This window comes from Capsaspora owczarzaki (assembly GCF_000151315.2).
Source record: "Capsaspora owczarzaki ATCC 30864 unplaced genomic scaffold supercont2.4, whole genome shotgun sequence".
In the NCBI taxonomy this organism is placed as follows: domain Eukaryota; class Filasterea; order Ministeriida; family Capsasporidae; genus Capsaspora; species Capsaspora owczarzaki.
In genome coordinates this window covers 1,567,395-1,590,082 of record NW_011887295.1, presented here as the reverse complement: position 1 = coordinate 1,590,082, position 22,688 = coordinate 1,567,395, and the positions used below count along the sequence as shown (strand labels likewise).

The following is a 22,688-nucleotide window of genomic DNA, read 5'->3' as shown; positions in this document are numbered from 1 at the left end:
ACTCAAGGAAGATTTGTTTTTTGCTGCTTTCAGACTTGTAGTGCATTGTTCTCACGAACAGCCATTACGAATAACGAATGCTCTACTTGTATTCGGTTTATAACGTTCTGAGTCGCTGAGTGAGGAGGGGGGGGGCGAGTCTCAGTCTTGCATTGTAACATTTAGGCTCGACAAGCGAATGGAAGTCGAGTCATCGTCGTCCGCGGACGCCCTCGCTGCGAAGGTTGCCCAGGCACTGCAAGAGCGTCAACAGTCTGCTGCAGACGCTGGAGCCGCGGCGACGACGACGACGACGAGTGCTCCTTCGGCGCTGAAGGCCTCGCTGCCGCTTTCCCGCGTCAAGCGGATTATGCGATCGGACGAGGACATTGGCCTGCTCAGTGCAGACGCCGTCTTCCTCGTCACTCGAGCCACGGTACGCAGCAGCTCTGCTCCATTTGTTTGTGTTCGTTGAGATTTGGGACAACAACTGGGGGCAGCCATCTCACCCTTTGGCGCGCTTTTTTTTTTTTTTTTTTTTCGGCTCTGTCCCTTGTCTTGTGCATGGGATATGCGTTTGGGCTCGAGTAGGAAATGTTTGTGGCAGAGTTTGCGAAAAAGGTCTCGGCTGATCTGGGCAAGCGCAAGACTGTGCAGTACAAGGATGTTGGTGAGTATCGGATTTGCTTTTGTGCATTTGCTCTGTGATTCACGTTGCAGAGGCAGATCTGCATTCTCACATGCTTCTGTCAATCAATGACATGTATGCACTACCAGCTAACGTTGTGGAGCAAGACACCGCGTATCAGTTCCTTGCGGGTGAGGGTTGCTTGGTTGTTTTATGTGTTTTGTGTTCTTCGTCTGCGCACTGTGCGTGGAGTACCGCTGTCTCAGCGCCACACTGGCCTCATTCTCTCCGAATGCAGTCTATATTTTGTTGTCGTGTGATTGGTGGCTTCGCCGTCCTGCCCCGATTTTTTGTTTGTCAAATTCTCACTTGCTTTTTTTTTTTTGTTGTTGTTGTTGTTGTTGCTGTGTTGTTTTGTTGTGATGCAGACATCATCCCGCAGCCCGTCGCCCTCGGCAAAGTCAAGGGAAAGCCAAGTACGAGCGGAGTCGCGCCTGGCAAGATCTACCCCACAAACACGCCCTTCGTTCTGCAGTTTGCCAACCGACGAACAGAGGAGAATGGCAAGCACCTGCTCGAACGCCGCGACCCGCGTCGTGACAAAAAGAAGGCGGCTTCGACACGTAAGACCGCGACGGCGGCTGATGCTGCCAAGTTTTTCGGAGGAGCGCGGCAGGCAGGCGAAGATGTCGATGGAGAGGAAGACGACGGCGGCGACTTTCAATCCTCCCCGTCCGCACGGCGATCTTCCCGTCCACGCCAGCAATCCGCTGCCCTTCAAGGCATGGACGATGGCAACGATATTGGTGATGAGGAGAATGGTGATGATGCTGGAGATGAATAAATTGTTACGACGCGCGCGCGTCGAGTATCCTTCAAGAGCTCGGATTTAGACTTGTGGGTTTGATTCTTTGGATGTAATGACAAACAACAAGAGTGCATCGAGCGAGCAAGACACACCAAGCGAACAAAAATTCTGTAAACGGCAAAAAAAAGGAATAAGGACAAAACACACACGAGGAAGAACGAAAGTAACAAAAATCAAGACAACTTTGTTTTTTCAAAACAGTGCGGACTATCGGCAAGAAGCAAGCATTCATGCAATTATTCTCTTCGACGATTCCTGAGGTGTTTACTTGCCCTTGGCCTCCTCCATAAGCTTCTTGAAGTAGCTCAGCTTGGCACTGTGAAGGCAAAACACAAAACAACAAGTCAGACGCAGATTGCACACACACCCACACCCACACCCACCCCCACCCAAGGAGAAATAAATAAAATAAAAAAATAGTCGAGCAAGTTTCACATACTTGAAGGTGAGCGACTCGGGGTGCGACGGGAAGACGTCCTTCTTCTGGTAGACTCGGCGAAGGGTCTGGCGCCAGTCACGGCCCTTGATAAGGCGCATTCGCTCCTCAAAGTCCTTGCGAGAGTCCTCGTTGTCGAGAGTATCCTCGGAGAACTGTGCTCGCTTCCTGCGGGCGACGGCAACTTCGTCGGCCTCATCGCCGACAGAGACATAGACACCGTCGTCGTCTTCGTCGTCAGTGCTCTCGTCGGGGTTTCGCCCAGCAGCCTCGCGCTCGGCACGCTTGCGAGCAATGTAGTCGGCGCTGTGGTTGCCATGCTGAGTGCCGTCGTGTTGAGCAGAGCCAACGTCGCGGTTGCGGGCATCCGCGGCGCTGAGATCGTTCTTGCTGCCAGAGTTGACGCCGACCAGGCCGCCGTGCGCGGCGCCAGCGACCAGCAGGCCGCCGGAGGCCATGAGGGGGCCGGTGGTCGAAACTGCGGTGAGGTCGCTCGAGTTGGCCATCATGGAGACCATCTGAGCATCCTCCTCGTCCTTGGCAGCAGCCTGGGCCTCGAGGGAGGCGGCGAGGTTGGCCAAGCGCGAAGCACCATCCTCGGCCTCGAGCAGAGCCTTGATTTGCCTGAGCTCGTCAATGTCCTTGCGTTGCTCGGCAATCATCTTGCGCATGGTCATGAGCTCCAGACCAAGCTCGAGGCGCGTGCGCGACTCGGTTTCGCTTCGCTGCTCGCCCTCGGCGGCGGAGCCGGCGTTGACAAGAGTGGCGCTGCCAGTGTGGGTCGAGCCGGCAGTAGCACCAACGAGGCCGTTGCCGTTGGCGGCGTGCGCTTCGCTGTTCTCGTCGAGCAAGGCGTGCAGCGCCTCGCCACCGGCAACAGACAGAGTGCGGACCTGATCTTCAAGCGCGACACGAACGGCGCGGTCGGCCTCGTACTGTGCGCGCGAGTCGTTGATTTCCGTTTGGACCTTGCGAGCGGCTTCGAGCTCGTCGGCGGCCGAGACGCTGAGGGATGCCTCGAGAGCCTGGAGATCCTTGTAGGTCTGCTCAGACTCGGCGACGGCCTCTCCCATGTTGGAGTGTGCGTCCTTGACGGCAGCGAGCGCGCGTTGACCAAGCTGGATGCGAGCGTTGAGCTGGGCCAGATCGGCTTCCAAATCGGAAGTGTCCGTGCCCATGTCCTTGCCCTTTCGGATGGCCTCCTCGAGCAGAGCCTTGCGTTGAATCTCCTTTTGCAAAAGCGCCTCGGCAGCGCGCACCTCCTCTTGCTGGACAGCAAGGAGACGACGACGCTCCTCCAAGTTGGCTCGCTCCTCCTGGAGAAGCTTGGCAAAATGCTCCTGTCGGAGTTGATACTCTTGTGTCATGCGGGGGTCGTCGAGCGTGTTGCGCTTGCTCAGGTGACTGTGGAGATGGAGAGGGTGGGTATGATGAGTCAGGCACGAACATGATCACCATCAAAGGCGCAGCAGCGTAGATTCTTACTCAATGAAGTAAATGCCAACGTCGGGATCCTCGGCAAAGTCCCAGCCGTAGGGAAGGTCTGAAATCAAAAAGCAAAAACAAGTTAATCGAGTGGAACGACCCACAAAGCCAGAAAACTGGGGACAATCGCTCTTTTTCAAGTATTGTTCACTTTACCGTTGGGGCGGCGAGGGTGGTCGGGGTGATCGCGAGGATCAATCCAGGATGTGATACGGTGGGCATGGCTGCAATCAAAACCAAGACCAAAAACCAATAAATTGAGATATCAAAAGAGACAGCATCAACAAAACGGGGAAGAAACAAGATCTGCTGGTGTCGCGAGCTGCGTGATCTCAGAACATGCGAAAATGACAACAGTCAATGGTCGCCAACTAAATTTCGCAGCGATGCGGGCACTGAGGTGGTTTTTTTTTTTTTTTTTTTTTGGAAAGCGAAAACACAGTTGTGAACATCAAGTTCACTTACTTGCTCACTCACACCCAAACCCAGACACACTCAATCCTTGCATCATGATGCACAGGATGTACACACAGCATTGAATGAGGATGAAATGTCGGGAAGGGCGGCAGTGACTTGATGATCAATCAAAACTCAAAAAATGCTGATTCGCATTCGTTCATCCCAGCAACCCAATGCGTCCGCCTTCTCTCTCCGCTCCACGCTCCACGCTCCACTGCTTGAGAGGGCGCCGCTTTGTTGTTGTCCGGCTTCCCAGTGACAAGAAACCGCTGGCGTGGGCCCAGCCAAGCGCTCAGAAGAGCGAAACGTTGCACACTGAAAAAACACCAAAATCGCAAATCAAAAACTAAGGTATTTCTTACTCGATGTAGTAGCGACGACCAGCAGCGTCGGTGGACTCGGACCAGTGCTTGGAAGGGAATGCCTGCTTCTTCCAGAACGGCGGGGACGCCGGGGGCCGCACAATTTCGCTGATGCGATTCTGATCGTTGATTTCGATCGGCGCTGACATGGTGGAAAAGAAAAAAAAAGGAATGGAAGGTTCTGAAAAGTGAAGGAAGTAACTTTGTTCGTGGAACTGCGATCGCAAGTATCAAAAAAAAATCCACAAGATGGATGCAATGTCAGCGAAAGCGAGAACACGGAATTGGAATGGAAGGGAGGTTGGTGTGTTATCACGAAGCGAGATGGCGCGAGAGAGGAAGAGGAAGATTCAATACAAAAGAGAAATGGAAAAAAAAAAAAAAAAAAAAAAAAAAAGGAGGAATGGAATCGAAAAAATCGGGTTTTTTTTTTTTTTTTTTTTTTGTTCTTTTCTTTTTTGCATGACTGTAGCACACGCAGATTCGACACATCCGCAGGAACAGTGGGGGTGCAGATGCAAAGTGGGGATCGTGGTGGGAGGTCCGAGTGAGGTACGGGTGTTACAACACTTGGTTTCAGAGTCGAACGCGGTTGCTCCCATAGCAGCAGGGTTGCGAGGCACAATCAAAAGAACAGGACAGAAAAAAAAACCAATAAATTCTATTTTTTTCTTCCTCTTCCATATATTACTATTTGAAATGAGCAATGAATGCAATTTGATCTTTTGGACCAAAGTTCGTCACGCTTTGATCTGCAGTTCGCTCAAGTGCCCCATTTTTCACTCATCCTCTGCTCCCCTGCACTTTGATCTGCCCCCCTCGTCGCTTTCTCTCGCAGTACGCCGGTCAGCTGCAGCCATAGCGAAGCCAAGGAGGTAGCTTTTTTTGGCTCTTTTTGCATCGTTTTTGATTTGATCCCTGAACGGCGTCGTTTTTTTTTGTTTTTTCTTGTTTTTTTTTTTTTTCGCTTTCGTTAGTTCGCTTGCTTCTGTCCAAGCCCCGTTCTGCGTTCGAGCGCACCCTCACGTGTCGCAACTCCTTTGCCAGTCTCTGTCACATACTCACACCCCTGACTGTCTATCGCTCTCGTACTTTGAAGTTGACACGATTTTTTTGTCTTTTTTTCTTTTTTTCCCTTTCTGTTGGATCTAGCTTGCCTTTTTTTTTTTTTTTTTTTTCCTTTCATTTCTTTCAGTTGCACCAAGGTGCACCGCCTCTTGGCCTCATTCCCCGACATAAACCCTTTGCTTAAGTCTCCCACTCCATCTATAAGCACGGCGACGCCCGTCGTTTTGTTTCTCTTTGGTTCAAACGCCTTCGTCTTTGGTGAACTCCGCGCCTTCGCATTTCATTTTGAACTGCATTGCTCTCACGCGCTTCCTCCTTGGCACTCGTCACCCCACCCCCTTCGTCTTCCGGCCATGGTCTTCCGCGACCACTCTGCGTACCTCACTTTTGTGTTTTGTGCATTGGCGTTGGTCGCCATTCTTGCTTTAAAGTGTTCGCTGAAACGACGTTCACACAAACAATGAAATGTTCGCTTGTTTTTTTGGGTTTTTTTTTTTCCTCTTGTTCTTTTGCTCTTTTTCTTTCCTGTTTTCGTGGGTCTCTCGAGTGAGCAAGCCCCGCTTCCGCACACCTGCGCTTGGTGCAAGTGTCGTTCGGGCTACTCCACGCTATTGAGCCGCAGTGGACGACGTTCCCAACAGAAGAAAAAGCACCATCGCAATTGGATTTTTTCATTTTTCGTTTTTTCGTTTCTTTTTTTTTTTTTTTCTTTTTTTTCTTTTTTTTTTTCAAATAGCGACTTTTCGCTCTCCAAGGAGCAGCAGCACTTGCCAAAGTCTTGCTGACCAGCCACCCCCTTTCGGCCTGGCCGCAAACCGCCAGAGCACGGCTGCAGAGTCAGCAAACAGCTATCGCAGCTGCTTGAAGAGGGGGGAATGGGGAAGGAACGGGAAGCACAAGAGGAGAAAAAAATCAAAAAACCATGCTTTCGCTTTCTTGATTTCTTTGGGGGTTTTTTTTCTTTTGTTCAAGGGTCTTTTGCTTTCATTCTGGGGGTTGCAGAGCGCGGTGGCAGGCGGGGGTGAAGGTTGACGGGGGAGCCAGCAGCGTTTGAAAGGGGAGAGGACAGAAGAAGGAAAAAAGCGGGGAGGGGAGAAGCACTGCAGGGAGCAAGAACATTTGAACGGGGAATTTTTCAAACCTCGATCCAGCCAAACGAAAAATGAGAAATGAGAAACGATCAAATCAGAATGATCAGGAAATAATGGATGCGAGGCAAAAATGACCGAGAGAGGCGGAGCAACGCAGCAAACCACGCTCTCCAGGATCAGTGAAGAGCCAGAATGACACATACAGGTCGATCTCCAACACGTTTGATTAGAACGTTGAACTTCTTGAGACTCTCTCGGGTCACACCATCCTCGTCGTATCCTTCCATTTTGTCAGTTGAGCATGATCCGAACAGTGCTAAATTTCCCAACCGCACAACATGCTGCAGTATAACTTGCAATCCCGCACTGAGACAACATCCAACGGAACATGAACCATCACAACGAAAACGAAAACATACACGTCAAAACTCAGCGAATGAGACGCGGGCGCTTCATGCCCAGTGAACGGCCACGACGCAGGGGAACGTCGCGCGCAACTGCTGCATCTTCCTCGGCTCTGCGCTTCGAGCGGGGTGAAGGCAAAGATGTGTTTGCTGTACTTGCACTTGAGGCAGTCGCTCCTCCATCATCGATGGTGTTGACGAGCGGGCTGTTTTCCAACCCTGTGCGTCCAGCCTGTCGGTCAGTCTCATCTGCCTCCGAGTCATCATCGACGACCATGGGCGACGAAGAGGACGTCCCCGACTGCAAGGACTTGTTCGATTTGGGTGAGCCTGCCGAGGCTGCCTTCCCAGCGGCTTTCGGTTTCGCACCATGTGCACCTTTGGAAGGCGCCGCTCCTGTTCCCGCTTTGGAAAATCCGCCATAGTTCGAGAGCAACTCACTCTCGGATTGCTTGGGCTTTACCAATTCCGTGCCCTCGCCTTCGGTGCATTCAACGTCGCTATCCTGAAGATCGATGAGTGGTTTGCTTGCGGCAGCGTTCAACGTACTGGGCAACGAAACCGCTCTGTTGGGTCGAACAGCCAGACTTTGGCTTGAGCTCGCTGGCTGCGGACTGCCATCATTCTGGTGGGCCTTGACCTTGACGTCGATGTCGACGTCGTTGCCAGCGTTCGATTGCAAAGCCTTGCTTGCAGAAGTCGACACGGGTGAGAATGCGGACGTCGAAGAATCATACAGAGCGGGCGGCGCAGTCGTTGATGAGACCAAAGAAGGAACAATTGCTGCAGCGGCGGCAGATCTGGCTGCAGATCTGGCTGCAGCACGTGCAAGAGCAAGCACTTTGGTCAAGTCGGGGTTGACAATCTCAGACTCGTCAGATTCGCGCAAGACAAAGGATGAGTTTCGTATCGCGCGTAGGCTCGCATCGGAGACGCTGCTGGAAGGGGCGGCATGGTCCCCGTGCCGCTTGACCACCTTCTGAAGCGCGGATTTAACGTCGTCGTTGATAAAGGGCAGACTCTTGGGCAAGCGCGGCGAATCCACAATGGATGAAAGAAATCGCGAGAGGTCGGGATAGACCACATGTCCCGCGCCAGTGTACCGAGAGGTACAAGCAGACAAGTAGACGAAAAACTGCGAGCGCGTCACGCCAACATACAGCAAGCGCTTCTCCTCGGCAATGCTCTCAGGGTTGTCCGTCGAGACCGCCATGTAGTGTGGCAGCATCATCTCCTCGACACCAGGCAAAAACACGCATGCCCATTCAAGCCCTTTGGCAGCGTGCAAAGTCGAAACGACAATGGCATCGGCGGTTTCGGCCGAGTCCGTGCTCGACTGCAACGACACGAGCTCGGCGAATTCGCTGATCGAACGCCCCGAACCGTGCATTGTCATTGCAACAGCGGATCGGTACAGTGCGGACTGGCGTGCCTTCTGGGCTGTTTTTTCTTTCAGAGTCAGCTTTTTGGCAGGAGCCTCGGGCGCAGCAGCAGCAGGGTTTGGCGTAGTAGCGGATTGCGTCGTGGCTTGCGCTTGGGCTTGGTTTGCATCGCGTTGTGTGGAAAGGGAAACGACTTCAGCGGCCGAGAGGCCTTCTGCATCAAAGCGCGCAGCAATAGCAAGCAGTTCGTTGACGTTCTCGATGCGAGTCTTGTAGTCGTCAGGCTCAGTGGCTTCCAGATGTGCAAAGTACCCAATTCTGGTCAGGATTGTGTGCAGCATATCTCGGACGTTCAGCTTTCCAGACATGTGGCGCTACATCAGAGTAAGAGTGTGTCTGGCAGTGAGTATGGGAAGGTTTGTGCAGGACGCCATGCAAAATGCAAAAAAAAAAATGCGAGCATAGCCTTGCGAAACAAACAACAACATCACGATCTTGTGGAAGGGACCAGTACTGACCATGCGACAGTCGAGCAACAGCTCGCAAAACGTTTGAAGACTGGTCCAGGCGTTGACGTTCATTCCAGTAACCCGATCATGCTCCATGATCAATCCCAGCGGATTAGTGCGGTACATGAGCGCTTCATCGATGATCTTCGAGATGGACGAATCGCCGACGCCTCGTTTGGGCACATTTGCCACGCGCTCAAACGAAATGAAATCCGATGGATTGGAAACGAGCCTGAGCAGAGCAACGCTGTTGGGGGAGTAGTTGGCAAACCCGAAGCAAAAGAACGAAGTCAGATTCAATGAGATTCAACCAAAAACAATCCAGAGTTGGCTGCAAGACACCAAAGAACAAGAAGAATAAAACACCACGGCAGCAAAACCCCACCATCCATCCAGACACCACATACCAATCACGAATTTCCTTGCGATCGAAAAAGCGCAGTCCTCCAACCATGCGATACGGGAGCTGGTAGGAAGCGAGTGCAGTTTCGATGGCACGTGTCATTGCGTTGACACGCACGAGAATGGCAAAATCCGAGAACTTGAGGTTGCAGTTGCGAACGAGACGCATAATTTCGTACGCAATGACGCGTGCTTCCTCGTCTGGGTCTTGAGCTTGGAGGAAGGTAGCAGGGACTCCATCTCCATTCTCGGTAAAAAGCTCAAGGCTTTCCGCGTTGCTCTTGCTCGAGATGACAGTGCGGGCGAGGCGAAGGACACTGTTCGTCGAGCGGTAGTTTTGAATCAGCGAGATTACAGTTGTGCGTGCGGGGTCGATTTCTTGGATGCGCTTGAAGCTCGTTGGCTCTGCGAATCGAAACCTAGCAATGCAGTCAAGCGAGTGTGGATTTTTGTTTTGTCAAAGTCAGGAACAAAACAAAAACGTGACGGTGGGGCAGAAAGGTCCAACCAACAACAAAGAAATGATGTGGAACGAACCCGTAAATCGACTGATCTGGATCGCCTACAACCGTAATGTTGTGCACGGTGCGGAACATGGTCTCTGCCATCGAGAACTGCAGTTTGTTGGTGTCCTGGAACTCGTCGACGAGCGCCTGGGTGTACGGTGCCAGCACACGCTCGTTGGTACGGAAGAGGCGAAGGCCAAACAGCATCAAGTCGTCAAAGTCGAGCAAGTTTGATGCGCGCAGATTCCTCTCATATGCTTCAAACACGTCCGCAGCGTGCGCCATGTTGTGCTTTTCATAGTGCTGGGCTGTCTTCTTCTGCAGCTGGACGCGCGCTTCCTGTGGCGTCACGTTTTGGTTTTTCCACTTTGATATTTCTTGCATGCAGGTGCCTGGTGGAGAACATCACACAATCAAGTCAACTCGAGGTCAGTGGCACTGCAACTTTTCACTCGGGTTTCAAGTCGAAACAGGTAGGAAAATGCTGTTTCGTTCCGTCTCGTTGTATCCCCGCGTATGCTGTCAGCACGATGATTCAATATGCTATTCACTTACGAACTTCGATAACGTCGCGCGGTTTGCCCTTGGGCCATTTCGTGTCCTTGAGCTCTTGAATCACACGCTTGAGCAGTGCTTTCACGTCTTCCGTGTCAATGATGGAAAAGTTGGAGCTCAGTCCGACGTCGCGCGCATGGCGACGCAAAAACCGCGCGCACACCGAATGGAAGGTGCCTGTTCCGAAAACCCATCCACGAGGTTGGAAGGAGGCGGCAACAACAGTGAGCAAGCAGTTGAGGTTAAAAAGAAGTGAAGAAAAAAGGCGGGAAAGTGAAACAATGATAGGAAGTCGAACGAGACAACCTCACCTGCCATGACGAGCTTGGCGAGGGGCTCCTGGACGAGCAGCTGCAGACGGCTCTTCATCTCAGCGGCAGCCTTGTTGGTGAAGGTGACGAGGAGGATGGTGCGCGGGTCAGTGCCGGTCTGGATGAGGTGCGCCACTCGGTGCACAATGACCCGCGTTTTGCCACTGCCGGGACCTGCCACGACGCACACCACGCCGCCGGGTGCAGTCACGGCAGCGCGTTGCTGCTCGTTCATGGAGCTCAAGTCGACGGGCGGGAGCTCGGCCACCAGGCGTTCGATTTCGCTGGTGCTGCTCATTTGAGAGAATAAAGCACGAAACAGCAAATGGAGAAAAAAAAAAAAAAAGTGAAATGTGCGAATATCAAAGGATCGGAGAAAGCATGGAGGCTGAGTTTTTGGCACTTCGTACTTGAATTGTAGCTACGCAGAAAGCAGTTCTATTTGTTGCAACAAAACCATCGCAGACAAAAGCGTGGGCACAACAAATTGCTCGAAAATTCAAAACATCCAATGTATGCACAGTCGAGGTGGGTCAGTGCAACAGCGCACAGATCTGAATCCCTAACATTGTCGTTCGATATACCCGACAGAGAGCGACGCAAATCGCACAAAACTGCAATACTGACTGAGTGGAACTTCAACCTCCCAACCCGCGCGCAGTTGGCGGATGACAGGATGGTCTGTTGGCGAAATTGTCACCAGCTGAATGTTCGAATCGACGACAAGCGCTTCTGCAGCCCATACGTATCGAACAGCACCTTGCTCGTCTCGAACAATCAGATCGAAACGGCCCGATTTGGCTTCGGACTGTTCACGAAGGACTTGAATCGCTTTCACTCGGATTGAATTTCCATCGCTGCTTCGAGGCATTGTAAGTTTCAGAAAATCGATCTGATTGTACCCTTCCCTAGACCACTCTTGGTGAATGTGCTGCACGCCTTGCAAGTACTCCGCTTTGTCCATAACGAGCTCGGCAATCTCGGCTGGTAGTGCAGGGAGAAGTGCAGGCTGATTCTCCAGCTCGTGTCGGCCTGTCAGCAGGTGAAACACTCTCTGCCAGTCTTCACAGGTTGCCAGTCGTGGAAGCAAGGAGAAGGCAAGCGGGTTTATCTGGCCCTGGATGCTGTGCAATGAACAAGCAAAAGATAAAGGAACCATCAGAAGGGCCGTTCTATTGAGCATTGGTTCGAGGAACATGGACGGAGCATCAATGGCTCTCATTGGCAAGAACAAGCAACCTACTCAAGCTCAGTCAGAATGCCGTTGACTTTGCGTGCCTCACGAAGCGCTTGAACGCCAACTTTGCCAATGCAATTTCTCCCTAGACTGCCGTTCAAAGTGTGAGCAGGTTGACAACGTAGCAAGGTCTGAATGATGCTGGCTCAATGTAAGCACTTACTGCAGCTCAGTCATCGTCTTGTTCTCTCCGAGTGCTGCTGCAATCGCTTGTGCTCCTGCATCGCCAATCCGATTCGTATTCAGACTGCCCATCCCCTCCATCAGTGAGCAATCGGAATTTTTATGAATCCCTCACATGCATCAGTAAAAGTGAGATGGCTTACCGGATCCAAATCAGGTTCGTGTTCACTTTGACAGCCTCAGCGATCGCCTGCGCTCCAGCATCGCCAATTCGATTGCGACTCAGACTGTGCAAATCCCCAAGCCAGTGAGGATTTTGAATGCTCTGCCGGATGACACACTCACATTCATCAGTACAAGTGAGATGCCTTACTAGAGATATTCCAGCGTCGTGTTCACTTTGAGTGTCTCAGCAATCGCCCGCGCTCCAGCATCGCCAAGCTGAGTCGAGCTCAAACTGTTCATCCCATGCATCAGTGAGAACTTTGGATTTCCGCTGCTGAAATCACCCACTCACATACACCAGTCAAAGTGGGAGACTTACTTGAGCCAAGTCAGCGTCGTGTTCACTTTCAGTGTCTCAGCAATCGCCCGCGCTCCCGCATCGCCAGTCTGATTCCAGCTCAAACTGCCCGTCCCTCTCCATCAGTGAGCACTCTCAATGTCATCTCTTGCAATCACCACTCACATGCATCAGTTCAAACGAGACTCACGTAACCTCGGCCACCGTCTTGTTCACTTTGAGTGTCTCAGCAATCGCGCGCGCTCCAACGTCGCTAATGTGATTCTGACCCAATCTGTCCATATCGCCTCCATCAGTGAGCCGCTCTTGCTGTCTCTACTTGATCACCCACTTCCATGCGTCAGTGAAATTGAGATGACTTACTCGAGGTGCGTCACTGTCGTGTTCACTTTGAGTGCCTCAGCAACCACTTGTGCTCCAACATCGCCAATCTGATTGCTCTCCAAACTGTTTCCTCCATTCTCGTCAGCACACACACGCTCTGTCAACACTGTGTTCCAATCAACTCGAGCGCTTCTCTTACTGAAGCCATCCACGCTCATTCTTGACTTTGTCATACAGCTCGCGCTGGCTCTCAGACATACTCTGGTATGTCAGCATTTTCAGCAATCAAACAAAGACTGACTCGATGCTCTCTACCCTGACACACGCAGGTCTATGAGGCAGCCATTCTGATGGCTGTTCCTCATTGAGGAAGTTTGGAAAAATCAGGATTATTTTCAGTGCAAAATTTTGTTGATTGTTGAAAGGGGAAACAACAGAGTGGTTTGCATTCCCACCGATCAGACCTACCCAAGTCATAGTACTCTTCGACAACATTTTGAAGTGATCTTAGAACATAGGACTGCACAAGAAACAAAAAAAATACAGAAACAGTTCAAAAAGGACGAAACGCGCGCCTCCCCACCCTTCATTTGGGTCACTCTTTTTCTTGGTTCACCAAGGACTCGTCAAGTCACTCTTTAGTTCATCAAGGACTCGTACTCGTCAATGTCAATCAGATCGTCCTCTTCGACGTCAGAATCGACGGCGGCAGCACTGTGGCTGCCGTCTTCGCGGAAGATGGGGAAGCGAAGCATGCCGCCAACACCGCCAAATCCACGAACAAACTGCATGCCCAGCGAGCTCGAGCCTGGAATGAGCGTCACAGCCGCGCCATTCACGCGGGCGAGGTTGAGCAGAAGCGGCACCAGTGGTTCGACAGCAACCACTTCCCAGCGCTCGGCAGCTCCGCTCCGAGGAGCAGCACCGTCCGCGGGTGGCGGAGGAATTGCGGATGGCTCACAGCGGGGCAGAGGGTGCGGAGGCTGGCTGGGGGCAGGCTCGGGAATAATCTCGACATGCACCGTTCTCGATAGGGAGGACACGAGCGTGCGGCGGGCTTGGTGCAAGTCTTCGTGCAGGAGGACGAGCTCAACGGCACCCGCTTCGATCGCGCGGATGGTATCCAGCCCACCAAAGCAAACCATCGACTCGTCGTTGGCCACCTGATCAAAGAAGCGCTGCACGGCAGCCATTTCCTGCTGTAGAGCAAGCCCGCTCATCACGTCCTGCGCCTCGGCCATCGCTTGGTTGAGCCCAGCACGACCGCCATAGCTCGTGTCGATGAGCTTCAGGACTGCAGGGACGAGACGTTGGTCCAGCTGAGCGTACAGGTCGCGCTTGAGGTCGGCCGCGCCCGCCAAAATGAGACCATTCACATTCAGGGCAGTGCCGTCGCCAGTGATGAAGGTTTGGACACATAAGGCGGCAATGCGGCGCACATAATGCAAGCGTGCGTCAAAGACGCAGCCGGGCGAAGCGGTTGGAAGACTGACCGCCCTTGTTGTGCTTGCGCGGGAGGTGAGTGTCGACTCGCTGGAGAATTTCGGCCTTGGAATCGCGAATGACAGCAAACGTGGTGCCGTGGCCGTCAATCACAACGGCGCCAAACTTGCGACGATCTTCCAGGTGATCGAGCAGCGTCTCGACGTGGAAACGCTTGTCGCACAGGTACACGCGGTTGGTCAGGGGCTTGAGCGGCTCGACTGCAAAGGACACGCGATGCAGGGTGAGGCCGTTTTCGTTGCTGTTGCCCTCGGCTCCAGGAGCAGCAGCAGCAGCAGAAGCAGAAGCAGACGAGGAGGCGGCGCTCGAGTTGGCGGAAGCATCCAACGCACCCTCGCCAGTCGACCGACCACCGTCGAGCAACACGGCAGCCATGGCGGGTGTCAGGACGATGCCAGAATGGATCTGGCCGGCAAAGATGGCCATGCCGTTGGGCGGTGGGGTGCGCATGAGTCGGACGCGGTGGAGGCACATTCGGATGGCTTCCTCCACGGCGAGGCGGTTGATGCGGCTGCGAATGTTGCTGGCCGTGGCAAGCTCCTCGTTGAGCATGTGCGCAACGCGGTGCATCTGCTCGCCTGGCGGAATGAAGAGCGAGATCATGCTCGTCCCGCCGCCCTCGGCGTTCGCCAGCGCAGTCAGCAGCTGCTTGAGTTGGAAGCGCTGAGCGACCTGTGCGTTCTCGCGACGGGCCTGGGCGCCGTGCTCTTGCTCATCGGCATCGGACGCGTGCTTGAATGGCTTTCCAGACGACGACGTGGCCGTCGCCGTGGCAGGGGCGCTGAGGAAGGCTGCGTGGGCCGTCGCGGCACCAGCGCGCCGAGCGGCAGAGTTCTTGACGTGTAGCATTTGGGGGGTGGGTTTTGGTACAGGATGACGCTGACGAATCGAGAAGCCAGCAGCGACTGTGTTCACCAACAGGAAGAGAAGAAGAGGACTGAATGCAGAAGACCGGTGGCGGGAAAAGGCGGGCTTTTCAATGTTGGCGCCAAGTTACGTAACGATGTGTGATTCAATCATTTTACTGCGTCAACACTGAAGCAAAAGAGAGAGAGAGAGAGAGAACTGTACTTTGCCTAGATGCACTTTGATCAAGTGACTCGTTCAATAAAAATTGCTTACGTGGTCTCTGACGTCTGCCAAAATCAATAGATGACAACAAATCCGCTCGCGTTTGACCAATTTCGGGGGTTTCCTTCATCGTGCTCCACCGCCGGCCGAATCCTCTCGTCAAACAGCACATCCAAGATGCTGATAATGGAATATCGACTAGATGTTCATTGGAAGGGAACAGGTCGAGTTTTCCACTGTGTCAGCGACCAAGTTTCAGGTTTTTGCGTTTTTTTGGTTGCTGGTTTTAAATTTTTGCTTTTACAGTTGAATTTTGACGTACCAAGCACATCAAGCAACGCACGAGCTGGTGCAATGACAATATAACACCAGAATTATTTTCTGTTGCACGGCGAGAGGTCAAACCTAGTTCTCAGTCACATGAGCCTCACCAAAACTCGGCGGGTGGGACATTGCCTCTTCCAGGTGCCTGCTCAGAGTATTCAACCCGCGGATGCGCAACAAGTATTACAAATCATTTTTGCATCACAAAGCAATGTGTTTGGCACGACAAGAAGTATCGGGGTTTGTGTGAGAAATCGGCAACTCGACCACTTTGGAAGCTCGCCATCGCCACCGATCTCTCCATCCATGCCATCAACAGCACGACCCAGCCATCAACAGAGCATTAGAAACTTCAAACAACCATCCAAGTAAGTGGAATCATGTCGACAACTCCACAGAACTTGCAGTATCAATTCATTTCAGTGACAGCACGAGTGGAATGAATCATTTCATTCAATGGAAAATACCAGCCACAGCACACGATTCACTCGCAAATATTAACAGAAACAAAACAAAACAAAACAACCAACTCGAATCTATGCACCAACGGATTCTTCAATCAAATTCTTCAAGCGATGAAACTCGTGTCGAATTGGAATCTTCAATATTCCCGTCCGATACCTGTTTTGGACAAACATCACGCAACAGATCAGCGCACATGATATTCAAATCACAAAGCTCTCCACCAACAGCAACTGCAAGCTCTGAAACAAAAAAAAAATCATCTTACGTAGCCTTGAGCAGAGTCTGTAATCGACCCCCAAGATCCAGAGTCATCGACACAACCACACGCGTATGGGCCCCATATTGGTTCTTCCGATCCGGAATGGGAGGGATGGCATACAGAACCAGTCCGGAAGGCTGAACCGAAATACTAAACGGCTTTCCCGCCTTGCCTTTGCCTTTAGCTGATGATGGTGAGGGTGGCGGCGAGGAAGGATCGGACGCATTCGCGTCCGGCAGAGTGACGAGCAACATGCCGCCGAAGAGCGAGTCACTCGTGCCCACAGTGCCTGGCCTCAGCCACGAGCGCACGACAGTGATTGAGCGCAGCCCGATTGTCGGAATCGCAAAGTGGCCTTGTAGCACGCTGGCCTCAGGTGCGTCGCGAGTGCTTTGCACTTCTCGCAACGAGCGAAACGGGTAGTCGCATGCACCTCCGCGATCCAAGGCTTGTCGCAAAAAGTCAAAGCAAATGTCGGGCTGGACGGCAATCGACCCTTCAAGGCGCACACTGACATGGCCATTCTTGGAAAAGTCCATCCGTGCAATAGTCACGCCGTTCTTGACGTCGTGATTGCACCAAGTCTTGGCACCGATTACCTGCTTGAGATACTCCCAGCACTGCAGGCGCCAGCTGGCAGGTGTATCCAAGCCGCTTGTCAAGAGTTGCGGCAGCGTCGTTGCATCAGAGCAGGTTGCAATGGCGGCTCGAATTTCCGTCTGCCAAGAGGTGCACTCTGCTGCAGACTCTGTCAGGATCCGGAGTGGGAGGGGCATTTTTCGGGTATGAGCTGCAGACTTTCACTCGGCACACGTTCAAAAAACATCGACACACAAAACCACACCTGCGGCAATATAGTAAATTCGAACAGCCGCGTGCACGACCTGCGGCCCCACTGTAAAGCCAAACGCGCGCGGGCGCTTGGGATCCTTCAGATCGTTGGTAATGTGGCTTGGAGTCAAGTGGATTGTTCCAGCTGGATGTTTGTCCGACTGAGAACCCGGTGCTTGGGTGAGTCGGATGATTGGTTTTCCCATCGCTTCTCGCGTCGCTTCTCGTTGCGAACACCATACACAACAGTCTGTAACAAAGCTCATTCATCCGACAAGCCCATACCTGAGCCTTAAAGTAATTGATGGTGTGGTTGGAATAGAGGACAAACCATCGGCGTTGCCATTTGCCTCCAAACAAGTTGGCGCCCATTGCGCCTCCAGATTCCTTCCAACACCTAATACCACACCAGCCCCCACCATATTCAACATCAATTCATGCGCAGCCAAACCAGGGACCAAACGTGAGGTTGACAATCTCGAGGACTGACTGGGGACAATTGCAATTTCGCAGCAAGTCCGCTGATCTGGGCGCGACAGTGAGCCCCCGCCCCCATCGAGTGCAAGTCCTGCATCATTGCTCCATTCGATTCCGTACCAGCCTTGCTTGATCACCACTGTTGGTCCAGAAGGTGCGGCGGCAGAGCTCTGCTCGCCTTCGTCGTCGTCGTCGTCGTCGGCATTGTCATGGCTCGTTGCCAAGTACGCCTGCAGGTCTGCGTCGGGCTCGTCGTCCAGATCCCCGCTCTTGAAGCTCGCTTCTGAACTGGACATTGCCAGGCAAGTGTCATCGAACAGTTCGTCCATGGTTCGGGCCGATCGAGATCAATGAAACTCTTGGAAAGTAACAATAAACGGAAAAAAAGAACAAGAAAAGAAAAAAGGATTGATCAAAAGAAAAAAAGTCATCATTGCAACAAAATTCAGACACTGAACAAAACAAAAAAACACAAAATCTAGTACACATGATTGCCATTCTGGGGCTTTTGACAAAATCACCAGAGCTTGGGCGACGCGGTGGTGCGGGTGTCCCAGTACTTTCCGTTGTACTTCCACTCAAAGTCCTCGTCGGTGTCGCCCTTGTGCTCGTGGTCGTGGTCAAGAGCGTGGTCGTTCATGAAGAATCGGGGGCTCCAGTGATCACCGGTCTTTTCACGTTGCTTGCGCATGTCGCGGTGCAGGTTCTCAATCCGCTGCTTTTCCTTCTCAGCTAGGTCGACGTCCCCTTGTTCGAGCATCCGCTGGTCTGGGCGCAGACGCGTGTCTGTTTCCGGATAGTGCTCGCCCTCACGCGACTCGTTCAGAGTCAGCGCGAATGTCGTAAACCCATAGTACTGATCGTTGTTTGGCGGCAGTGGGTGCACGCTCCAAATGCAAGTTCCCTGCTGCGGCTGCTTGCCGTTCGCCGTGTTTGCGCCCCCTTTGTGCGCGTAGAGAGATTGATGCCAGCATCCTTGCAGCTCGGCCAAGACACGGCCGGACGACACTTGCACGACTTTTCCAATGACTTCGCGCGTCGGGGAGCCAAAGTACCCCGATTTGACAAAATTGAGGCGACACTCGAGGTCGTGCGCCGCATTCGAAATCACCATTTCGCCGTAGTGATCCGACCACTTCTGGCCAGAAACAATGTTATGCACGCACGTCGTGACCTTCTTCCAAGTGTAGTGGTCGTTCCGCGCTGGAATGCTCACGTGCAGCACACCATGGGGGAAGATTTCCATCGACTTGCCCCAGAACTTGTTTTTGATACTGGCGGCCTGCCAGAACTGGTAATTGTCGGACTCTGCGTAGCATGCGCTGACTGGTGGATGGTGACTCACCTACACAGGAAAAACAAAATGGGAAAAAAAAGAAACGAAAGTACCGTAGATGAGCCATTTTTTTTTGTTTGCAAAAATTCAAGTTTGAAGAGAAAAAGGGGCGAAAGCATAAATGAAGCACTGTACCTGCTCGGCCATGAAACGATAGCCCTTGTCAGCGCGAACCAGCTCAAAGGTTTCTCCAAGCACCGGGTTGAAAGGCTTCTTGCCCGAACGGCTGAGCGAAGGCGCGTAGCCAGAGACGGCAAAGGCAGCCACATAGCCCTTGTCAGCGCGAACCAGCTCAAAGGTTTCTCCAAGCACCGGGTTGAAAGGCTTCTTGCCCGAACGGCTGAGCGAAGGCGCGTAGCCAGAGACGGCAAAGGCAGCCACATGCAGCATGCGATCAACGGGGTCGTCCAACGCTGCTGCACGATCAAGCAGCTCTGCATACTCCATCTACGAGACAACAGCAGCAGGAACACAAAAGGCCGGAGAGAAGTGAGAGAAACTAAAACAAGACAAGCAGAGCCACAAAAGCCAGAAACAGACACACACACACACACACACACACACACACACACACACAATACAAAAACAAATAAAAAACAAACAAAAACCCCGCCACAAAAGCACACATTTTCGAACGCAGTACCTGCTCGCAGAGGCGCTGAAGCGCGCTCAGGGGTTCGTTCAGTGTCACGGGCAAAGACACACGGGAGAGATCCTTGCCAATATTCTTTTTAAGCACGCTCCAGAGGCTCACATCGCCCTGAGGCTGAGGCACGGGAAGACGCACGCGGTACGGCGTCGTGACCGCGTAGGGGAAGGTGATTTTGGCCTGAGACACGACCGTGCCCTCATCGCTCGGCAAGGACGACGCGCTGGACCCCATGATTGATGCGTGAAGTGTCGATGGCCCGCCCTTGGGAGCGATGGATGGTCGGTCTTCCGAGTGGGTTTTCGAGAGCGTGCCTCGAGTAAACCGCTTGGCTGGAGACGAAACGCTGCTGACGAGAGACAAGTCCGCATCGACAACCTCCAAGTCTTGGAAGCGTTCAAACCGTCGCCCTGCACGCGAGATGCTATTGAGCGAGTCGGTCTTGACCAGGCGAGCACCAGAAGAGCCGCCCGCTGGGTTGGCGTCCGCATCGAGGTCGTCGTCGTCTTCCTCGTCGCTGCCAAAGCTGCCTTCATCGGAATCGTGCACAACGTCGTCCTCATCGTCCTCGTCGCTACTAACAATCAGAACTTCGGGAGCATCAAAGAACCGATCCGACGTGTGGGAAGCAATCGAGCCCCGCCGAACCAACGGCGCGCCAAGCAGCCCTGCGTGTCGCGGCCCGCCTGCAGTGGCCGAAGAAGGATCAAGGTCCATGTTGTGAGAGGAAGTAGAGCGAGATCGAGATCCCATCGACGCCGCCAACAAACTACTCGAGCCAGACGACGGCACACCAACGACCAACCCTTGTGCGCGTCGGTGCTTCTCCAGACGTTCCTCGAGAGCCACAGCTGGATCGCTCGAGGGCGAGGCGGAGATACCAAGCGTAGCCTGTTCGTGGATGAGACGCAGGCGTGCCTGGAGATTGGCGTTTTCGGTGGCAAACTCGGTCAGCGTTGCGCGCATGGCGTTCATCTCGCTCACCGCCTGCGCCTTTTCGAGTTGCAACCGCTGCAGCTCGATGTGGCTCTTGAGTTGCTCGTTGGCCACATCGTCGGTCGCAGTGGTCAGCGAGTCGAGCAGCGCAGCGGCGTTCAGCAAGAAGGCCGACAGCTGTTCTCCGGGAGGCAGTCCAATCGTGGGCGGCGCAGAAACCACCGGGTTTGCAATCGGAGTGCTAATCCCCGACATGGGACTAGAAATGCTGGGAGAGGAGACGGACGGGTTCATCAGGCGTTGCTGTTGTTTGAGCTTGGATTCGAGCTTGCGCTCCTTGCGCGATTTTTTCGGCTCCTTGGGCTCCTTGGGCTCCTTGCCATCACGCATGTCGTCCTTGTCCTTGTTACGACGGAACGACGTGATGCTCTTCGCTCGTCCAAGGCGGAAGGGGTACAGCGACGACGACGAACTGGGATGAGCGTGCATGTTGAGTGCAGGCGAGGAGGGAGCAGAGTGCGCATACTCTGAAACAGGAACGACGATGTGATCAGAGCTGCGAGATCGGAGTACTGGCGCAGGCCCAGCACCGCCAGTCGGCGTGGCAGAATGATGGGCAGTAGCAGCAGCAGCAGCAGCAGCAGCAGCAGCATCGGCAGTCGCTGGCGTCGTTGTTGTCGTCGCTGCCACGCCGTGAGCGTGCGGGAGGTGATGGGCATCGGGATCATTGCTGCCGCTGTCAGAATCTTCCCCATGGTGGTGGGTCGCATGAGCATCGGGTTCCGTGACCTGCGCAGTCAGCCATTCGAGAATCGACGTCAGAGTGCCAATCTTGTCCCGAATCCTTGTAATGTCGGCGTCTTCAGCCAGGTTTAACCGAAGATCACCGCCGTCTGTCGAGGAATGCGAGGTGGTGACGCCATCGAGAGCAAATGTGGGGCCAGCTGCAGCGCCACTCGAATGACCACCGATCGTGACGTTCGGCGTCTGGTGTAGCGCGCGCCGGTCGCGATTGGCATGGGATGCATAGTAGGTCTTGTGCAGCTTGAGCGCAGCCAACCACCGCGCAAAGTCGTGCCCAGTAAAGGCCTGAATGTGGATGATTGAGTTTTCAGCATCAATGTCAAAGCAGTGCTTGGAGGCGAGAACCGAGATGGCCGCATTGACAACGTCCACCGCACCGTTCGTCTTTCCGCGTTGGATGTCGCTCAGTGATCGCGAATATGTCAGAACGCCCTCATCGAGCACAAAGAATCGCTTGTGCCAGCCAATCTGCGGCCATCGGCGCTTCTTCCACATGACTCCGGCGTGGGGATCCGGGCGCGGTTCGCTTGGTGGAGTTGGTACTTGTGGTGGCTGCGTCTTGAAGCTGACTGTCTTGCTTTGGATGGCAGGACCTCCAGGAGTCGTAGTAGTAGCAGCAGAAACAGCAGAGTGCAAGTTCGATGAGGTTGCTGATGCGTTTCCGGCAGCACTTCCCGATGCGCCAACATTCACATTCGAATGGCCCAATGAAGACGATGCATTCGCTTGATTGCCCGTGGCAAGCACCGCCGAGCTCGATCCTGGTGCGGTTCCAGGCACAGTAACGGCAGTAACGGTGGTTGCTGGCGAGGATCCTGCCGCAGATGCGCCTGCGTTCGCGTGTTGCATCGCCTGCGGAATGGCACTGTGCGAGACTCCCAGTCCGGCTGATCCCGCGGCGGCAGCAGCAGCAGCAGTGGATGTCGAGGGCGAAGCGGAGGCGGCGGTTGGGGAAGAAGCCAAGTCGGCTGCTGCTCGGCTGCCGGTCGGAGACGCACTCGCCGAGCCTGCCATCGTCGCAGCAGTGGTGGCAGTTGAGGCACTCGTGCCAACACTGCCATTGCCGGCGGAGGTCGGGTTGGACGTGGACGAGTGGATATGGACTGGCACCACTGAGCCAGCATTGTCACTCATTGTGTTTGTCGTCACCAGAGCAGCACAAAAGTGGAGAGAGATTGCTCAGCTTGCAAGTGACTAAGAAAAAGGAAGAAAATGAATGAATGAAAAGAAGAAAATGAAACAGGAAGAAATGGTTGAAAAAGAAGCAAAGCTGAAGCTGAATTGGAACAGCAGCAAAAAGCTCTCAGATCAGTGCTTCCATCTCAGATCAATCAAAAGTAATCTCATCAAAAAGGTGCAGAACAGTACAATTGCAAGTACA

The 22,688-nt window shown here is 53.4% G+C and overlaps 8 protein-coding genes across 8 annotated transcripts; 1 reads left to right on the top strand and 7 right to left on the bottom strand.

The window, feature by feature from the left end:
- The first annotated feature begins 153 nt into the window (after positions 1 to 153).
- On the top strand, positions 154 to 1,488 carry CAOG_03284 (hypothetical protein). Its single transcript, XM_004364066.2, has 4 exons — positions 154 to 415; positions 571 to 649; positions 757 to 798; positions 1,036 to 1,488. Exons 1-4 carry the CDS (start codon positions 179 to 181, stop codon positions 1,449 to 1,451), a joined length of 774 nt encoding a protein of 257 aa, XP_004364123.1. The 5' UTR covers positions 154 to 178; the 3' UTR covers positions 1,452 to 1,488.
- A 1-nt stretch (position 1,489) lies between these two features.
- Positions 1,490 to 4,570, bottom strand: CAOG_03283 (hypothetical protein). The gene is made up of 5 exons (XM_004364065.2): positions 4,218 to 4,570; positions 3,553 to 3,620; positions 3,397 to 3,454; positions 1,915 to 3,315; positions 1,490 to 1,791 (listed from the first exon to the last, which is right to left on the bottom strand). Exons 1-5 carry the CDS (start codon positions 4,364 to 4,366, stop codon positions 1,740 to 1,742), a joined length of 1,728 nt encoding a protein of 575 aa, XP_004364122.1. The 5' UTR covers positions 4,367 to 4,570; the 3' UTR covers positions 1,490 to 1,739.
- Positions 4,571 to 6,584: 2,014 nt separating this feature from the next.
- Positions 6,585 to 10,765, bottom strand: CAOG_03282 (ATP-dependent DNA helicase Rep). The gene is made up of 6 exons (XM_004364064.2): positions 10,446 to 10,765; positions 10,135 to 10,311; positions 9,611 to 9,971; positions 9,079 to 9,492; positions 8,681 to 8,918; positions 6,585 to 8,536 (listed from the first exon to the last, which is right to left on the bottom strand). The coding sequence occupies exons 1-6, from the start codon at positions 10,741 to 10,743 to the stop codon at positions 6,806 to 6,808; spliced, it is 3,219 nt and encodes a 1,072-aa protein (XP_004364121.1). The 5' UTR covers positions 10,744 to 10,765; the 3' UTR covers positions 6,585 to 6,805.
- Positions 10,766 to 11,013: 248 nt separating this feature from the next.
- On the bottom strand, positions 11,014 to 11,442 carry CAOG_08688 (hypothetical protein; the record flags this gene model as incomplete). The annotated part of the gene is made up of 1 exon (XM_011271997.1): positions 11,014 to 11,442. A coding segment is annotated over one exon (429 nt), but the record flags the coding sequence as incomplete, so codon positions are not given.
- Positions 11,443 to 11,684: 242 nt separating this feature from the next.
- Positions 11,685 to 12,910, bottom strand: CAOG_08687 (hypothetical protein; the record flags this gene model as incomplete). Its single annotated transcript, XM_011271996.1, has 8 exons — positions 11,685 to 11,772; positions 11,846 to 11,929; positions 12,009 to 12,092; positions 12,179 to 12,262; positions 12,350 to 12,433; positions 12,519 to 12,602; positions 12,692 to 12,775; positions 12,852 to 12,910. The coding sequence occupies 8 exons, from the start codon at positions 12,908 to 12,910 to the stop codon at positions 11,685 to 11,687; spliced, it is 651 nt and encodes a 216-aa protein (XP_011270298.1).
- Positions 12,911 to 13,043: 133 nt separating this feature from the next.
- Positions 13,044 to 15,004, bottom strand: CAOG_03281 (eukaryotic peptide chain release factor subunit 1; the record flags this gene model as incomplete). Its single annotated transcript, XM_004364063.2, has 2 exons — positions 13,044 to 14,140; positions 14,226 to 15,004. 2 exons carry the CDS (start codon positions 15,002 to 15,004, stop codon positions 13,291 to 13,293), a joined length of 1,629 nt encoding a protein of 542 aa, XP_004364120.1. The 3' UTR covers positions 13,044 to 13,290.
- Positions 15,005 to 15,987: 983 nt separating this feature from the next.
- CAOG_03280 (hypothetical protein) lies at positions 15,988 to 17,974 on the bottom strand. The gene is made up of 5 exons (XM_004364062.2): positions 17,703 to 17,974; positions 17,391 to 17,502; positions 17,119 to 17,266; positions 16,281 to 17,022; positions 15,988 to 16,171 (listed from the first exon to the last, which is right to left on the bottom strand). Exons 1-5 carry the CDS (start codon positions 17,909 to 17,911, stop codon positions 16,087 to 16,089), a joined length of 1,296 nt encoding a protein of 431 aa, XP_004364119.2. The 5' UTR covers positions 17,912 to 17,974; the 3' UTR covers positions 15,988 to 16,086.
- Positions 17,975 to 18,099: 125 nt separating this feature from the next.
- On the bottom strand, positions 18,100 to 22,544 carry CAOG_03279 (oxysterol-binding protein; the record flags this gene model as incomplete). Its single annotated transcript, XM_004364061.2, has 3 exons — positions 19,562 to 22,544; positions 19,054 to 19,365; positions 18,100 to 18,927 (listed from the first exon to the last, which is right to left on the bottom strand). The coding sequence occupies exons 1-3, from the start codon at positions 22,439 to 22,441 to the stop codon at positions 18,100 to 18,102; spliced, it is 4,020 nt and encodes a 1,339-aa protein (XP_004364118.2). The 5' UTR covers positions 22,442 to 22,544.
- Positions 22,545 to 22,688: the final 144 nt, after the last annotated feature.

What these genes read in the sequence shown, in the direction of transcription:
- CAOG_03280 (XM_004364062.2), bottom strand. Translation starts at nt 17,911, where the DNA reads ATGGACGAACTGTTCGATGACACTTGCCTGGCAATGTCCAGTTCAGAA. An exon ending in GTGGTGATCAAGCAAGGCTG is followed by an intron (nt 17,503 to 17,702) that starts GTACGGAATCGA and finishes GTGTGGTATTAG; the next exon opens with GTGTTGGAAGGAATCTGGAG. An exon ending in TCAATTACTTTAAGGCTCAG is followed by an intron (nt 17,267 to 17,390) that starts GTATGGGCTTGT and finishes CCGGGTTCTCAG; the next exon opens with TCGGACAAACATCCAGCTGG.
- CAOG_03282 (XM_004364064.2), bottom strand. Translation starts at nt 10,743, where the DNA reads ATGAGCAGCACCAGCGAAATCGAACGCCTGGTGGCCGAGCTCCCGCCC. An exon ending in CGCCAAGCTCGTCATGGCAG is followed by an intron (nt 10,312 to 10,445) that starts GTGAGGTTGTCT and finishes TTTTCGGAACAG; the next exon opens with GCACCTTCCATTCGGTGTGC. An exon ending in GCGCGACGTTATCGAAGTTC is followed by an intron (nt 9,972 to 10,134) that starts GTAAGTGAATAG and finishes GTTCTCCACCAG; the next exon opens with GCACCTGCATGCAAGAAATA.
- CAOG_03283 (XM_004364065.2), bottom strand. Translation starts at nt 4,366, where the DNA reads ATGTCAGCGCCGATCGAAATCAACGATCAGAATCGCATCAGCGAAATT. An exon ending in CCACCCTCGCCGCCCCAACG is followed by an intron (nt 3,455 to 3,552) that starts GTAAAGTGAACA and finishes TTTTGATTTCAG; the next exon opens with ACCTTCCCTACGGCTGGGAC. An exon ending in CCCGAGTCGCTCACCTTCAA is followed by an intron (nt 1,792 to 1,914) that starts GTATGTGAAACT and finishes TTGCCTTCACAG; the next exon opens with TGCCAAGCTGAGCTACTTCA.
- CAOG_03284 (XM_004364066.2), top strand. Translation starts at nt 179, where the DNA reads ATGGAAGTCGAGTCATCGTCGTCCGCGGACGCCCTCGCTGCGAAGGTT. An exon ending in TCCTCGTCACTCGAGCCACG is followed by an intron (nt 416 to 570) that starts GTACGCAGCAGC and finishes GGGCTCGAGTAG; the next exon opens with GAAATGTTTGTGGCAGAGTT. An exon ending in TGTGCAGTACAAGGATGTTG is followed by an intron (nt 650 to 756) that starts GTGAGTATCGGA and finishes ATGCACTACCAG; the next exon opens with CTAACGTTGTGGAGCAAGAC.